Source organism: Cololabis saira, chromosome 17 (assembly GCF_033807715.1).
Source record: "Cololabis saira isolate AMF1-May2022 chromosome 17, fColSai1.1, whole genome shotgun sequence".
NCBI classification, from domain to species: domain Eukaryota; kingdom Metazoa; phylum Chordata; class Actinopteri; order Beloniformes; family Belonidae; genus Cololabis; species Cololabis saira.
Genome location: NC_084603.1, coordinates 34,934,313 through 34,952,334, shown reverse-complemented (window position 1 = coordinate 34,952,334; position 18,022 = coordinate 34,934,313). Strand labels below are relative to the sequence as shown.

The window sequence follows — 18,022 nt, the reverse complement described above, 5'->3', positions numbered from 1 at the left end:
GGATCAGTTGACCTTGAAGGCTGGAGCTGGAGCTGGAGCTGGAGCTGGAGCGTGAAGTGGCTCGGCCAAATATGGCGCTGCAGCCCAGTTCCTACCTTTAAAAGCCATTACAACATTTACTAAAAATGCAGCACCGGTGTAATGTGGTCACCCTTCTTCTTACCATTTAAAAGTCATTTTGCAGCAGCTGCAGATGCAACAGAAGGCATGGCAATAGTCAGTTTATTTATACAGGTTAGTGTCACTGAGACACGGGGTCATTTTCAAAAGAAACCTGTTGTACCAAACACTTTAAGCAAACTATTAACATAAAATAATTAAAATAGTTAGAAACATCTTTTGGATAGATACATATAAAGCTTGTTTAATTATTATTAAATAAATAAATAATGTAGATAGTATATGGGTATGTATATGTGTATATATTTATATGTATGTATGTATATATATATATATATATATATAAATATATATATATACTATACATACTATACACTATACATTGTACACACACTATACATTGTTTGAATGAATGAATGAATGAATGAATGAATGAATGAATGAATGAATGAATGAATGAATGAATTTGTTGATGTTATAAAATGTATGAATATGTATTGTTTTTATTTATATCTAAATGTTAAACGGAATGACTTTTTATTTTTTCTTTATTTTCTGTTTTTCCTTTCTTTTTTTATATGCTACCTCTTTAGGTTTGCTTTTAATTTTTTGTTGTAATGTACTGTGTATTATGTGTCGGACCCCAGGAAGAATAGCTGCAGTTTTTCTGCAGCTAATGGGGATCCAAATAAAACTATAAACTGTAAAACTCATAAAACATCACACTCAAATAATGAAAAAACATGCATGATAGTACAGAAAGCAGAATGAGGAACATGCGTGGTGCATCATGTGAGGGGAAGTCATGTGCTGTCCCGGTGCGGTGAAAAAAAATGCTTGTTCACATATAATTCTGTTACTTTAAGCGTTGCAGATGTGGGTTAAAGTCCTCTGAGACTTTCCCTGCAGATGTTGGCACGCTGGCTCATGATTGTTTGCACTTATAGAAAATCTTCTTCTTCTTCTTCTTCAGTAGAAAATGAACCCAACAGTTCCCTTCATTTTATTCAAAATGTGTTAATATGTAATCAAATGATATCAATACATCACATTCATTGAGCAGTGAAAAGGAGCAGAAATATCTTTATATCTGAAACTAAATAACATTGTAGCCAAGCCAGTCTCTAGTGTGTTTTATCCACTTTGTACATTAAAAAAATAATCTTTTTGTGTATAATAATTCTTACATTCTCACATATTTACCGTTTTTTCTAAATAAAAAGTAGAAAAAGCTGTTCTGGACATGATAACAGCGCTCGTACTTCCATAAACTTTATTTCCACATTTCCAAAAGCCAGTGAAGAGAAAAATGATCTTTGTTTTCCTCTTCTCATCACACATCAGAGCTTGTCATGTTCTTTGCTCCCAGGAAAATACCTGAGGACTCAGGAGTATGAGAAGAGACAGCACTTCTTCTGAAATTAAAATAAATGAATGAAAAATACCAGGATGATTTGAATATTTTCACAACTTACAGCTTAAATACACATCACTTTACATCACAGTTCCCCTCAAAATCTCAGCGCAGGCCTTTTAAATATTTTTTAAATAACTTCTATAACATACATTATAACATTATATTGCTTCTTAAAAGAGGAAATAGTTTATTTCTATTGGTTTTCTATCAATTTATATTGGGTTGTTTCTCATATGATTTAATGTGTTTGTTATTTCAATCAAAGGTAAACAGTGTTCCAAAGCACATAAAAAAGTGGACATTGTGTAACGAAGTCAATCAATGTGTTTCTGATAGAGGAGCGTCTGTCATTCTCAAAGCGTCCACTAGATGTCGCCAAAGCTCCACTAAACCTGCAGTTCAACGGGGGACTTTAAACGGTTGGTTTTTCAATGTCATCAATAGTCTCCGGCAGTCTCAGGTTCAGAGTTTCTGGAAGCAGCAGGGCGACCAGCCCGGAAACAAGGGCCACTGAGCAGGTGATGACCTGAGGAAGAGGCGTCCAGAAGTCCTCCAGCATCAGGATGAGAGGAGCCACCGACACTCCCACCCGGCTCATGAAGCTGGTGTAGCCCAACGCGTTCTGTCTGGAAACACACGCACTTGTCCTTATTAAGGCTGATTTATAGTCCGCGTTCACCGACGCAGAGCCTACGGCGTATGGTACGCGGCGACGCACGTAGTTCTGCGTCGATTTAACGCAGACCATACAAGACTGTCTCAGAAAATTAGAATATTGTGATTTTTTGTAATGCAATTACAAAAACAAAAATGTCATACATTCTGGATTCATTACAAATCAACTGAAATATTGCAAGCCTTTTATTATTTTAATATTGCTGATCATGGCTTACAGCTTAAGAAAACTCAAATATCTCAAAAAATTAGAATATTCTGGGAATCTTAATCTTAAACTGTAAGCCATAATCAGCTATATTAAAATAATAAAAGGCTTGCAATATTTCAGTTGATTTGTAATGAATCCAGAATGTATGACATTTTTGTTTTTTTATTGCATTACAGAAAATAAAGAACTTTATCACAATATTCTAATTTTCTGAGACAGTCCTGTAATTCAGGCTTTAGAGTGTTAAACCCTCTGAATTTGTATTGCCTTGCCAGAAAATTGAAACTTATTTGTTCCTTCTAACTTAACCACCAGTGGATGAACCAGTTAAAATCCTTTACTTATGTAAAGCCAGAGACGTTGTACTTTTTTGTTTAAAAAAGAAAAAGAAAAGGAAAACCAGAACTCATGCTGTCACAAAATGTGGAGTTTGAGTGGAAAAATATAACTTAAAGATAATTGGTTTGTAAATATGAGAACAGTAGATTTTTAAAAAGGCTATACTAATGCATTCATTGAGTATTTCAGTACCGAGTTTTGATGTAAACACATTTATATTTATTGTTTAAGACCATGTTTTAAAACAGAATTACATATTTTACAAGACAATATTTACTAAATGTTTAACATTGAATGATTTATATTCCAAATCGGAATTGGAAATTCTTTTTTTCTATTTTTCACTGAATGCACCATTAGCAGAAACAGAGAAATGATGCGCCTGTGACATCTAGGCTTATCGAGCTGATAAGTGATGGATCAGTTATAACTGTTATTATTGTTATATTATTATTAGACATCTATGTAGTAAATGAAAGTTGTTTAAACAATGTCAGAGACATTACATGTTGTGTAGGAGATACTGAAAAAATAAGTAAAAGTCACAGATTTTTGAAACATTTAAAAAGTAAAACCCAGATGATTACTAATTATATATCGTGTCTTTTGTACCTTTGACAATATATCTGTTGTCTGTTGGGTGGGACTTACCGGCACTGTGCTTCAATGGTTTAAATCTTACTTACAAGATAGGGACTTTTTTGTGTCAATAGGAAACCATGAGTCTGAGAGAACCAAGATCACATGTGGGGTTCCTCAAGGGTCTATACTCGGACCGCTTCTATTCAACATCTATATGCTACCCCTAGCTCAGATTATGGAACATCACAACATTTCCTACCATACTTATGCGGATGACACACAGCTTTATATTTCAGGGTCACCACATGACTACAGTCCCCTACTCTCATTGTGTAATTGTATTCACCAAATCAATGAGTGGATGTGCCAGAATTTTCTCCAGCTAAATGCAGAAAAGACGGAGGTGATAATTTTTGGCCCTAAAAATGAAAGGGAAAAGATCAGCGCTCACCTTGGCTCCATGTCATTGACAGCTACGAATCAAGCCAGAAATCTTGGTGTAATTATTGACTCAGACCTGAACTTCAACAGCCATTTAAAGTTTATCACCAAATCTGCCTTTTACCACCTAAAAAACATTGCTAGAATTAAGGGTATTCTGTCTAAACAAGACATGGAAAAACTTATTCATGCATTCATTTTCAGTAGGTTGGATTATTGCAATGGCATCTTTACAGGCCTTAACAAGAAATCAATCAGGCAGCTGCAGCTGATCCAGAACGCTGCCGCCAGAGTCCTTACAAACACCAGGAAACTGGACCATATTACACCGGTCATGAAATCACTACACTGGCTTCCAGTGAGTCAAAGGATAGAGTTTAAAATCTTACTGCTGGTCTACAAAGACCTGAATGGTCTTGGACCAAAATACATGGTTGATCTGTTAGTTCCTATGAAGCTCCCAGACCCCTTAGGTCTTCTGGATCTGGTTTGTTGTGGTTCCCAAGAACCAGAACCAAGCAAGGTGAGGCAGCGTTCAGTTATTCTGCTCCTCACCGGTGGAACAAACTTCCTGTAGACCTGAGGTCTGCTCCAACTGTCAGCGCCTTTAAATCAGGGTTAAAAACATTACTGTTTACTGAAGTGTACTCTTAAATTAAACCTGCTGTACTCTACTGCCCTTATTTTTTTTTAACAGCTTGTGCTTTTTATTATTTTACTTCTTTTCTTATTCTTACCCATTTGTTATTATGTCTTGCCGCTTTTAATGTCAATGTAAAGCACTTTGAATTACCTTGTGTTGAATTGTGCTATATAAATAAATTTGCCTTGCCTTGCCTTGCCCTTGCCTTGTTGTCTGTACTCTCTCTGTTCTTCATTCTCTCTGTCTGTTCTCTCTTTTCCTGCTCTGTCCAGCTGCTCTTCAGCAGGAGGTTCCCCCTTATGATCCAGGTCCTGGTCCAGGTTTCTACCCCCTTATGATCCAGGTCCTGGTCCAGGTTTCTTCCCTCCTAAAGGGGAGCTTTTCTTGCCACTGTTTGGTTTAAGGTTTTTCTCCCACTAGGGGAGTTTTTACCTGCCATTGTTTATGTAATAATTGCTCAGGGATCATGTTCTGGTCTCTGGAAAGATCCTAGAGACAATTTCTGTTGTAATAGATGCTATATAAATAAAATTGAATTGAATTAGATTTTTTGTTTGTTTTAATATCATGCATTTAATCATCTCAAAAGTAGCTTCTATCTAAAGCTTTTAAGTGAATGTTTAGGAGTCAAAGTATGTCATAAAATAAAACTGAAATGCTCCAGTGTAGTAGGAGTATTCGTAGCCGTACTTTACGACAGTACTTGAGTGAAGGTCCCAAGTTATTCTCCACCACTGTAATCAATATCTTCAGTTAATCTGAATCTCAAAAGAGCGTATATATCTGATCAAAACAAGAGCACGCAGAGAGGGCGCGCCCCCCGAAAGCCACTGCTTCCTTTTGCAGTTTTAACATAGGTCATCCTTATCCAAAACTTTATCAGGGTTTCCCTCTAAAAATGCTCAAACTCTCCAACAACCTTCACAAAATTGGTCTGGCTGGGTTTCTGTAACAGCTCTCAGCTCAAGAGTGTTGCGGTCGGTAATGGAGTTGAGGGGGGATGAGGGGGGATGAGGGGGGATGGCATCCCCCCCTGAAATAAAAACAGTCAAAATCATCCCCCCAGTAAAACTGCCATCCCCCCTTTCCATCCCTTATGTCATTTCATCAATGAATGTGGTTTTACTCCTATTTCAACATTTAGAGTCATCACCAGAAAAATAACACCAGAAAAATAACTTATTTGACAATTTTCACCTGTTTCAAGTAAATTTTCACTTGAAATAAGTAGGAAAATCTGCCAGTGGGACAAGATTTATCTTCTCATTACAAGCAATAAAATCTTGTTCCACTGACAGATTTTTCTACTTATTTCAAGTGAAAATGTACTTGAAACAGGGGAATATTGTTGTTTTTTCCAGTGATGAGTCTTGTTTTTAATGTAATGAGATTTCTTTACTAAAATGAGAAATTTTAACTAGAAATAAGACAAATATTCTTGTTAAGATTTTGAGTTTTTGCAGTGATCCATTTTACTTATCCTGTGAAGGACAGAGTCATATTGATAAGTTCAGAAAAGTGTTTTTTATTGTTGTGTTTTGATGTATTTGATGTAAGCCCAGTGGATATTTAAAGCTTACAGAAGGCTGCATTTAACTGCTGCTATGTCATTCCTGCAGTATTTCTGCAGGTGTTTTGGTCACTGCTATTATTTGTAATATATTATATTATTTGTAATCAGCACGAATTATCTGTCCCCATATGATCAAATCCACCACCCCCCCTGATTTTTTTTTACAACTCGAGTACTGGTTGCGGTCACATAAAAGGGAGAGTTTCTCTGACACACTGACCTGATGACTGTGGGGTACAGCTCGGTTGTGTAGAGGAAACCGGTCGTGAAAGCGGCTTCTGAAAGACCTTTTCCCAGAATGGCAATAACAGAACGCACATGCCACAGACCTGAAAGAGGAACGACAATCCTTCCAGGGTATGCTTAATTAATATGAAACACTACGTAAATCACTCCTAAATGAAGTGCTGGGATGAATCAAACTAGATGTTTGCTGAAACTTCTGTAAAATAGTGAAGACCTTTGGGGAGAAAGATGTTGATAGCGACGCAGACTCCTGTAAGTATCATGGTCCCTGACTGACACTTCCGCCGTCCAACGATGTTGAGCAAACAATAAATCATCAGCTTGGCAGGAACTTCTACAGCTGAATAGATGAAGTGCGTGAGGTACACGTTCAAACCAAAGCCCGTGATGTTCAGACTGATTGCATAATACGTGGAGGCAATGCCATACCTGCAAAATAAAGAAATCAATCATTGTAGCTGCTGTAACATGTCTGTTAACCCTTGTGCTGTCTTTGGGTCACAATGACCCAATTCTTCTATCCTTCTTTCCTCCTGCCATGCTCTCTCCTTCCTTCTTCCTTTCCTCTTTTCCTTCTTTTTTACCCTCCTTTACTCCTTTTTCTTCCAACATCCCTTCCGTCATTCGTTACTTTATTACCTTCTTTGCTTTTCCTTCCTTCTTTCCTTATTTTATCCATTCCTTCCTTCTTCCCTCCCTTCTTTTTTTCCTTTTCTCCATTCCTTCCTCCCTCCCTTCTTTCCTTTTCTCCCTTCCTTCCATCTTTTCTCCCTTCCTTACTCCTTTTCCTACTTCCTTCATTCTTTTCTCCTTTCTTCCTTCTTTCCTCCCTTCCATCTTTTCTCCCTTCCTTACTCCCTTTCCTACATCCTTCCTTCTTTTCTCCTTTCTTCCTTACTTCCTTCTTTCCTTCCTTCCTTCCATCTTTTCTCCCTTCCTTCCTTCCATCTTTTCTCCCTTCCTTACTCCCTTTCCTACTTCCTTCCTTCTTTTTTCCTTTCTCCCTTCCTTCCTTCCATCTTTTCTCCCTTCCTTACTCCCTTTCCTACTTCCTTCCTTCTTTTCTCCTTTCTTCCTTCCTTCCTTCTTTCCTTCCTTCCTTCCATCTTTTCTCCCTTCCTTACTCCCTTTCCTACATCCTTCCTTCTTTTATCCTTTCTTCCTTACTTCCTTCTTTCCTTCCTTCCATCTTTTCTCCCTTCCTTCCTTCCATCTTTTCTCCCTTCCTTACTCCCTTTCCTACGTCCTTCCTTCTTTTCTCCTTTCTTCCTTCTTTCCTCCCTTCCATCTTTTCTCCCTTCCTTACTCCCTTTCCTACTTCCTTCCTTCTTTTCTCCTTTCTTCCTTACTTCCTTCTTTCCTCCCTTCCATCTTTTCTCCCTTCCTTACTCCCTTTCCTACTTCCTTCCTTCTTTTCTCCTTTCTTCCTTACTTCCTTCTTTCCTCCCTTCCATCTTTTCTCCCTTCCTTACTCCCTTTCCTACTTCCTTCCTTCTTTTCTCCTTTCTTCCTTACTTCCTTCTTTCCTCCCTTCCATCTTTTCTCCCTTCCTTACTCCCTTTCCTACTTCCTTCCTTCTTTTCTCCTTTCTTCCTTACTTCCTTCTTTCCTTCCTTCCATCTTTTCTCCCTTCCTCTGTTCCATCTTTTCTCCCTTCCTTACTCCCTTTCCTACTTCCTTCCTTCTTTTCTCCTTTCTTCCTTACTTCCTTCTTTCCTTCCTTCCATCTTTTCTCCCTTCCTCGGTTCCATCTTTTCTCCCTTCCTTACTCCCTTTCCTACTTCCTCCCTTCTTTTCTCCTTCCTTCCTTCCTTCCTTCTTTCCTCCGTTCCATCTTTTCTTCCTTCCTTACTCCCTTTCCTACTTCCTTCCTTCTTTTATCCTTTCTTCCTTACTTCCTTCTTTCCTTCCTTCCTTCCATCTTTTCTCCCTTCCTTCCTTCCATCTTTTCTCCCTTCCTTACTCCCTTTCCTACGTCCTTCCTTCTTTTCTCCTTTCTTCCTTACTTCCTTCTTTCCTTCCTTCCTTCCATCTTTTCTCCCTTCCTTCCTTCCATCTTTTCTCCCTTCCTTACTCCCTTTCCTACTTCCTTCCTTCTTTTCTCCTTTCTTCCTTACTTCCTTCTTTCCTCCCTTCCATCTTTTCTCCCTTCCTTACTCCCTTTCCTACTTCCTTCCTTCTTTTCTCCTTTCTTCCTTACTTCCTTCTTTCCTCCCTTCCATCTTTTCTCCCTTCCTTACTCCCTTTCCTATTTCCTTCCTTCTTTTCTCCTTTCTTCCTTACTTCCTTCTTTCCTTTATTCCTTCTTTTCTCCCTTCACCCTCCCTTGACCCAAAGACAGCACAAGGGTTAAGTCAATCACTGAAGGTGATTTATAATTTCTGTTATCTTTGAGCGTATTTTTGAGGGGATACCCACCACACGACCCCTAACAGTAACGTCATCCGCCTCATTTTAGGGGTTTTGATGAGATGAAAGTAGTTGTAGTTTGTGTCCTGCTTCTCCAGCATCTCTGTGTTGGAAAGAGCCTGGAGGGAATAAAAGGGAATCATTTTAGGTGTCATGCAGAGACAAATGCGATAGGTACCTTACTAGATTACTGCGTTATAAATAAATCAACAGAGTTTCAAAGAAAATCAAGCCAAACCGTCCTGAGGATTTGAACACGTCTGGTTCTGCTGCCCTCTAGCGGCCAAGAGTGTACAAGACATTAAAGTCACAGGGGGGCAAAACTAATTGACTTTCACAGGTTGGGTTCACATGTGGTGTTTTATAGGAAGTATCTCAAATCAGACCCAATGATGTAACGAGGAGTTATGTCAAGTAAGCATTACCAGAAAATGTACAATACATGTTTACTTTCAGTTCAAATAATGAGGATAGTCGAAGAAAATTTAATTTTAAACATCTATTTGCCCAAACAACGTTAAAGCAGATGAGCGTTTCTGTTGTTGGAATTAAGTTATGGAGTTCATTACATGAGGATTTAAAGGGCTGTATAAACATATTTCAGTTTAAAAAAAATGTAAAGAGAAAAAAATAGCAATGTATCAATGAAAGAGTTAAGATTTATAACATATGCGTATGGAGACAGACAATCTATCTTTGATTTTTTTGTTTTCCTTTTTTTTGTGATGTTAACTGAGTTATTGTAATTGTGCAGACCATCTATTATTGTTCAATTTTGTTTTGAGGGAGAGGCAGGTATAATAAGATTGTCTTCTTCCTGCTCCTTTCTGGTTATGGAATATGCTTTAGTTTAGTTTAGTTTAGCTTTTTTCTGTTTGCATGATCGGAATAAATAAAAAATAAATAAATAAATAAGTAGCAATAAAATGACCTTGCAGGGGTCATTTACAATACAAAGGAATAATGAGGAGAAAAAGTGGACATAATTTGTGAGGAGCAAAACTGAAACGTGGCGCTGCAGATGTTTAACACACCAGCTACTAGAAATGGACTTATGCTCGCTGGATTGATGGGCCTAGTTGACCAAGGCTGTCTCTGGAGTTTAAGGGTATTTAGTCACTCTTTAAAGAATCAACTCCTTGGATTAATTGTGTATCGAGGCACCATCACACTGCAGAGGTGAGAGATCGAAGGTGCAGCAAAACAATGGTTGTTTTCTGCAGAGGAATAGAGTTGAGGAAACACTGCATTACTGCAACCATCTCCCAGCTGGGACTGATGACTGCACCACTGCCACAGTTTGTAACATCTGGATGAACCCCCTCTCCCCCTCTCGATGCCCACTGCATCCACATCTGGGCCAGATTGTTGGAGGATTGTTGGAGGATTGTTGGAGGATTGTTGGAAGATTGTTGGAGGATTGTTGGAGGATTGTTGGAGGATTGTTGGAGGATTGTTGGAGGATTGTTGGAGGATTGTTGGAGGATTGTTGGAGGATTGTTGGAGGGTTGTTGGAGGATTGTTGGAGGATTGTTGGAGGATTGTTGGAGGATTGTTGGAGGATTGTTGGAGGGTTGTTGTAGGATTGTTGGAGGATTGTTGGAGGGTTGTTGGAGGATTGTTGGAGGATTGTTGGAGGATTGTTGGAGGATTGTTGGAGGGTTGTTGGAGGATTGTTGGAGGATTGTTGGAGGATTGTTGGAGGATTGTTGGAGGATTGTTGGAGGGTTGTTGTAGGATTGTTGGAGGATTGTTGGAGGGTTGTTGGAGGATTGTTGGAGGATTGTTGGAGGATTGTTGGAGGATTGTTGGAGGATTGTTGGAGGATTGTTGGAGGATTGTTGGAGGATTGTTGGAGGATTGTTGGAGGATTGTTGGAGGATTGTTGGAGGGTTGTTGTAGGATTGTTGGAGGATTGTTGGAGGGTTGTTGTAGGATTGTTGGAGGATTGTTGGAGGGTTGTTGGAGGATTGTTGGAGGATTGTTGGAGGATTGTTGGAGGATTGTTGGAGGATTGTTGGAGGATTGTTGGAGGATTGTTGGAGGACGTGGCCCCGCCATCGACGGGAGACGTCCACGATTTAGGTGAAGGTGTTTTAATATCTGCAGAGAACTCGTTCCCGGGTCTCAGAAGACTCGTCCCAGAGAAGAAAACACTCTGAACGCATTTTAATAGGACACTCAAACCTGGTTTCATTTACTTGGGAGTTGTTTTAATCATTCTCTGAGTTGTTTCATCACATTTTTCTGAAGTACAACAAAATCTGAATGTTCTGTTTGATGTCTTCTTTGCTCTGACTTCAGAATACACAAGTACATCACTTGATGTTTTGTAAAAAGTGGCTTTGAATGCATTCAGCATCAACTTACCTCAAGTTTTGAAAGGGACAACTTTGGTCTTTTGTTCAACTTTGCACATTTCTCAAGGTAAAACTGGGCCTGTTCCACTTGACCGTTGACTAGAAGCCACCGGGCAGATTCAGGAACCCACCTGCAATAATCAATGACAATAAATAATAACAACTAAAAAACATGTTTGTTCGTTAAACATGATAATTATTGGGAAGTCAGATTCATTCAGTTTTATTTATATGACATCTGTTACAACAATAATAATAAGCAGAGACTCAAATATAATTACTTTCAATTTAGGGCGTCTATGAGAAATAGAAGATTAGTAAAAGGATACGTTTAAGTGCTTTCATGTCTACTTTCCGACAGCATCACTAGTAAACTTCTGACTGAAGTGTCTTGTTTTTGCTGCTCTTTGATTCGTCAGCTGATTATACTTTGTATATGTTAACACTTTTTATCTTGTGTTTTTCAAGTGTCCTTGTTCCATTCTGTGTTTTTATCTTATTTACTTTTATTTATTTTTTAACAACTTGTGATTTTTATTATTTTACCTCTTTTCTTATCATTTTATTTTTTATTTAAGCATACTCTTATTAATACTTATGATTTTTGAAAACCGTGCAAAGTAATGGATAAGCCCTGAATGCAGGCATTGTGACGTAGAATTGTCAAATTGGTTTGATTCACCGTACGAATCGGCACAGATTACTTTTGTAATACTGTATTTGACCCGGTCTTTGTACGTTTTGACCGTATAGAAACATAATTCTTGCCATTTTAAGAATGAGATGTACCTGCTGTATTCTACTGCCCTTACTTTTTAACAACTTTTGCTTTTTATTATCTTACCTCTTTTCTTATCATTTTATTTCATTTTATTTGCTATTTACTGTTTAATTGTGTCTTGCCGCTTTTAATGTTGATATAAAGCCCTTTGAATTACCTTGTGTTGAATTGTGCTATACCAGGGGTCGGCAACCCAAAATGTTTTAGAGCCATATTGGACCAAAAACACAAAAAACAAATATGTCTGGAGCCGCAAAAAAAGAAAAGTCTTGTATCAGCCTTAGAATGAAGACAACACATGCTGTATGTATCTATATTAGTTATAACTGGGGGAAGATTTGTTTTTTATTATGCACTTCTAGAAAAGAGTGGAAATGTCTAGATATAAGTCAAAATTTCGAGAAAAAAGTCGAAATGTCAAGATTAATGTTGAAGTACAATCCTGAGAAAAAAGTCAAAATGCTGAGAAAAAAGTCAAAATGCTGAGAAAAAAGTCAAAATGCTGAGAAAAAAGTCAAAAATGTCGAGAAAAAAGTCAAAATTTCCAGAAAAAAGTCGAAATGTCGAGATTAATGTTGAAAGTACAATTTCAAGAAAAAAGTCGAAATGTCGAGAAAAAAGTCAAAAAAAGGAAAAGGAAAAAGGAAAGAAAAAAAATAGAAAAAAGGAAAAAAGAAGAAAAAAAGAAAAAAAAAAGAAGAAAAGCTCCAGGAGCCACTAGGGCAGCGGTAAAGAGCCGCGGGGTTGCCGACCCCCGTGCTATACAAATAAACTTGCCTTGCTTACTTTCCTTTCTTCCTCAGTATTTTATTCTATTGTACTTTTTATTGTATTTATACCAGAGTGCCATGACTTCTATGAATAAAGTCATCTACTGAATCTGGATAAAATGAATGGTTCTGGTGTAAATTAAATACAAAGTCAGAAGCAGCAACTCCATCAGGTCACATGAGGGGGGGTTATGTTTTATTTCTCCTACCACCAGGTCAGAACGGCCAGTCCTAACGGGGCGGTGACAGTAACCATCAGCAGCCTCCAGTCCGTCACCAGGAAGGCGAGGCCAGCCAGCAGCATGTTGCCCACAGACCAGGCCAGGCTGCCGATCACGCCCATGGTGGACCTGTGACCCGTGTCCACCCACTCGATACCTGCCAGCAGAGGACAAGTCAGCAGCAGTCACTTCTGAGCCCTAGCAACGAGCTACAACCTTCACAGCGAGTGGGTCTGTTGAACGTCGCTCACTGAGAACCACGGAGTTGATGGTGATGCCCGTCAGACTGAACCCCGTCAGGAACCTCAGCACAGAAAACAGGATGTAGGAGTCTGAAAACGCACTGGAAATGCCAAACACCATGGACGTGACGTAGGAGGCCAGAAGAGTCTTCCTCCGCCCATACCTGCGGGAAGAATGGGAGGGACGTCAGTGAAGACGGAGCTTCCAAACGGAGGCCTTTGTTCCAACTACGAGCAGATCCCAGAGAGTCTCTGGCAGGAGAGAGCAGTCTGGTGGAGAGCTGAATGTCAAAACCAAGATGAACAGTTCTGCCCCAGCCCCCTCACGGCTTCCTCATTTTATTCAACAAGCAATGGCAGCACAAAAGTCTGTTTCATGATCCAACTCTGAGGGTCAGATGTTCATAAAGCTGGTGCTGAGGAGAGAATTAAAAAGGGATCTAGACGGACGATAAGGAACGACCAGATCTACCAGGAACTCTGTCTCTTCATAGCTGCTCACGGCTCCAGCTGACTTTTCAGCAGCGCCAACACAAACAAAATTTTAAAAAAAGCGTCGCTGCTTGAAGCTTCTCACTCTCTCATTATTTAACTTGATATCAAACACAAGCCACAGACCCAGCAGCACATCTATCATCTCCTCCAGGTTCTACATCTTTAGTGGTGTTGTCTTCATCACACAATCACACAATCAAATACGTCACAGCAGCTTCACTCCAAACTCCTACTTCTGATCTGGGTGTTTAAAAACAAACGAGGCGTGCCGAGTCGAGGCGCGCTGATAGGTACTAGTGGAAAAGCGCCATTTGTTAGTGTTCAAGAGAAAAGTACTTCTCATGGAGCATAAGAGGACAAAGAGATTAATGGCACTTTTCCACTAGCACCTACTCTGCTCTGTTCAGCTCAAATCGGCCTGGTTTCTTTTCCATAACAATTCAATACCCAGATCAGAAGTAGGAGGTTGGAGAAGCTGCTGTGACGTATTTGATTGTGATCTAAACAAATAAGAAAACAACACTAAAGATGTAGAACCTAGAGGAGATGATAGATGTGCTGCTGGATCTGTGGCTTGTGTTCAATATCAAGTTAAAAAATGAGAATGAGAGAAGCCTCAAGCGGCGACGCTTTTTAATTTTTGTTTGTTTGTCTCTGTGCTGCTGAAAAGTCAGCTGGAGTTGTGAGCAGCTATGAAGAGACAGAGCTCCTGGTAGATCTGGTAATTCCTTATCTCCCGTCTAGATCCCTTTTTAATTCTCTCCTCAGCACCAGGTTTATGAACATCTGCACCTCAGAGTTGGATCAGAAACAGACTTTTGTGCCTGTCGAATAAAATTAACAATAAGCCACCAGTTGCTCTTTCACTGATGTCACATCCTGACTCAGACGTCTGACTCCAACCCCCCGACCAATCGGTGGTCTGTAGTGTGATGACGTCAGATACAGCCAGACTCAGCCGCTTAGAACCTCTGCAGAATAGATGCAGAAAAGTATCTACTCGGCACATTAGACCCCTGGTGGAAAGAACCAAACCGAGTGGAATCAAGCCGAGCTGAGTAGGTACTAGTGGAAAAGCCATAAATCTGCAGTCCCCAGTTGGAAAAGGATGGATTCCCCACTACGGGTTATAAATGAGCAGCTGTTTGGGGTCTTCTTCATCCACAATGACGAGGACAAAAGGGAGTTGAGCAAGAAGACAAAGTTCATCAGTCAATGTTTCAGACCTTATAACTGCAGTTTCTAGTAACTGCACCATTAAGAGTTCTTCCAAGGGCGATTAGATGGATGGATGGATGGATGGATGGATGGATGGATGGATGGATGGATGGATGGATGGATGGATGGATGGATGGATGGATGGATGGATGGATGGATGGATGGATGGTGACTGTTGAACAATATTTAATGAATCTCATTTAAATGATAACGATTAGTTTCCATACTTATCACAGACGTATCCAAAGGTGATGGATCCCAACATCACTCCAAAGAAGAAGATGGTGCTGGTGGCTTTGGTCAGACTCTTCCTATCACAGACGAGGTCCCACTGAAAAATCAAATCCCAGACACAGAATGATGAATTCAGACTGATTCATGGATTCAATGATTGGTTCAGACTGCTGTTTTAGGAGCACACGCTCAGTCTTCAAACCTGCAGTGGGATTTATTTAGACAACTGCACGACAACAAAGCTACCGATCATTTTAACAATGCACATCCAGTCCACAGACACAGGGAGTTATATCTGTTCAAACAAAGCTTTTAACACATCTGGAGCAGTTACAGAAACCATTAGCTGTATTTTAATATGAATCTGGACATTTAATCAATGGAAAAATAGAATGTTGGAGCTATTTGTCACTTTTGCATTATTTAATCATTTATTATTTAGTTGGTTTTTGTGGTTTTGTTTTGGGAACACACGTTTTTGTTTATGATATTTAGTATTGATTAAGTTTATTTTGGTACTTAAGCATGCATTTTTCCATTAATTTCCATTAGTTTCAGTATTAGTTTTAGTTTGTTATTATAATATGGAGTATTTGTCGTGGGTAAGGTATTACAATACAACACACAACAGTGTGTTGTATTGTAATGTAACAAAGTAACAAATGTTACTTTATACTATAGGCAGCATAAATGAATCCTTCTAGGCTTCTAACCACCCCTCACACATTTTTTTTCTTGTTGTTTTGTTTTTTTTTTCTTCATCCTTGTATTTGTGTGAAACAAAATAAAATAAACAAAATAAAAAATGTAACAAAGTTATTGTCAGAAAGTGTTAAAGTCGTGTTCCATATGTCCCTTTCTAAATTTCAGCACCTGCCCCTCCACACTGAAAAAAATAAATCTAAGCGCATGTAAATATAACATGTTTAAATCTGTGATATTAACAATTAAAAATTAAGTTTGTTGCTTTACATGAATACATCTAGTTTTGAACTTAATCTTAATCTGCATTTGTTCAAAAAACAAGACTTTTATGAAGAAGAGATTTTTTATGTACAGTAGATCAAGAAAGACTAGTCTTTGTATAAACTACTCAACTTTTAGTATGTACAAAATTCATTTGCAAGTAAAGTCAACTTAATTTTTGCAAGTCTTTTTTTCTTTTTTCTTCTTTCCTTTTTTTTCGTTTTTTTCTTTTTAAAGTCAACTTAATTTTGATAAATGGCATTCCCCCTGAAATAAAAACAGTCCAAATCATCCCCCCTGTAAAACTGCCATCCCCCCTTTCCATCCCTTATGTCATTTCATCAATGAATGTGGTTTTACTGCTATTTCAACATTTAGAGTCATCACCAGAAAAATAACTTATTTGACAATTTTCACCTGTTTCAAGTAAGTTTTCACTTGAAATAAGTAGAAAAATCTGCCAGTGGGACAAGATTTATCTTCTTATTACAAGCAAAAAAAATCTTGTTCCACTGGCAGATTTTTCTACTTTTTTTAAGTGAAAATACTTGAAACAGGTGGAAATTGTTGTTTTTTCCAGTGATGAGTCTTGTTTTAAGTGTAATGAGATTTTTTTTTACTAAAATTAGACATTTTAACTAGAAATTAGACAAATATTCTTGTTAAGATTTTGAGTTTTTGCAGTGCTCCATTTTACTTATCCTGTGAAGGACAGAGTCATATTGATAAGTTCAGAAAACTGTTCTTTATTTTTGTGTTTTGATTTATTTGATGTAGGTGGGTAGTAACGAGTTACATTTACTCCGTTACATTTACTTGAGTAAGTTTGGGGAAATTTTGTACTTTTAGGAGTAGTTTTGAATCACTATACTTTTTACTTTTACTTGAGTAGATTTCAGAAGAAGAAACTGTTCCTCTTACTCCGCATTAGGCTACATTGATCTGTTACTTTTCTTTTATCCCCCCGCTTATGTGTCAATCTCATGACATCACTGGGTGATTCTTTGGGAAAAATGTTTGTTTTTGCATGTTTTGTCACATTTACACACACACACACACACACACACACACACACACACACACACACACACACACACACACACACACACACACACACACACACACACACACACACACAGTTTCTATGAGTTCATGGGCTTGTTCTAGTTCTGCCTGCGGAGCCTGGTTAAAAAAGAAAAATGCAAAGGCTTGAAATTTTGTGCTACAATGTGCTTAATTTTTTTTTTTATTCTGTTATCATTTTATTTATTTTATTTATTAAAGTACTTGAATTGGCTTTAACATTATTTTAATTTAAGCTATTTTTTTTATAAAATTTAATTTATTTTATTATTTTATTTATTTAATTTGCCTGATTTTTTTTTTACCTCTGTTGCTATGGTGGAGGTGAAGGTGGAGTTGTCATAAACCCATCCGCTCTGGCACTGCTCCGTGCGGGGCTCCGCGCCCCCGGGGCCGCCGGGGCCGCCGGGGCCCCCGGATCCGTTGTAGAGGAGCTGGAAGTGCGGCTCTGCAAACATGTGGCAGGACTGCGGCTCCCCGCTCTCTCCTGCAGCTGCAGGGATGCCCACCAGCAGCTGCTGGTCCTGGGTGAGGTTCCCGAACAGGCCTCCGTCCTCCAGGGCGCGCAGGTCGCAGCGGTGAGCGGGCACCGCGGCGATGAAGTTGCTGAGCAGGTAGTGGCAGGGCAGCACGACCCGGGGGGTCACCAGCAGCACCATGATCACCAGCTGGAACAGCCCGAAGCCGTCAATCTCCTCCAGAATACTCTCAAACCTCATCTTCAAGGTTTGCAAAAGGCTCCTGCAAGAACAGAGCTCTGTGGAATAAAAACTGTATTAATCAGTTGTTAGGAGCAGTCAAGCACGCACCTGCGGATGAAGCGGAGCGTAAAGCCTAATTTATGGTCCGCGTTGAGCCTACGGCGTAGGTTACGCGGCGACGCACACCGTACGGTGTGCGTCGCCGCGTACCCTACGCCGTAGCTCTGCGTTGGTGTAACGCGGAACCATAAATCAGCCTTCAAGCGGAGTGTGATTTTTTTTTTTATTCGTGTCA

The 18,022-nt window shown here is 39.1% G+C and overlaps 1 protein-coding gene across 1 annotated transcript; it reads right to left on the bottom strand.

Moving 5' to 3' along the window:
* Positions 1 to 1,109: 1,109 nt before the first annotated feature.
* On the bottom strand, positions 1,110 to 17,804 carry LOC133463908 (solute carrier family 22 member 7-like). Its single transcript, XM_061745687.1, has 9 exons — positions 17,332 to 17,804; positions 14,971 to 15,074; positions 13,040 to 13,194; positions 12,777 to 12,945; positions 11,027 to 11,147; positions 8,666 to 8,775; positions 6,462 to 6,676; positions 6,222 to 6,330; positions 1,110 to 2,163 (listed from the first exon to the last, which is right to left on the bottom strand). Exons 1-9 carry the CDS (start codon positions 17,743 to 17,745, stop codon positions 1,950 to 1,952), a joined length of 1,611 nt encoding a protein of 536 aa, XP_061601671.1. The 5' UTR covers positions 17,746 to 17,804; the 3' UTR covers positions 1,110 to 1,949.
* Between the last annotated feature and the right edge of the window lie 218 nt (positions 17,805 to 18,022).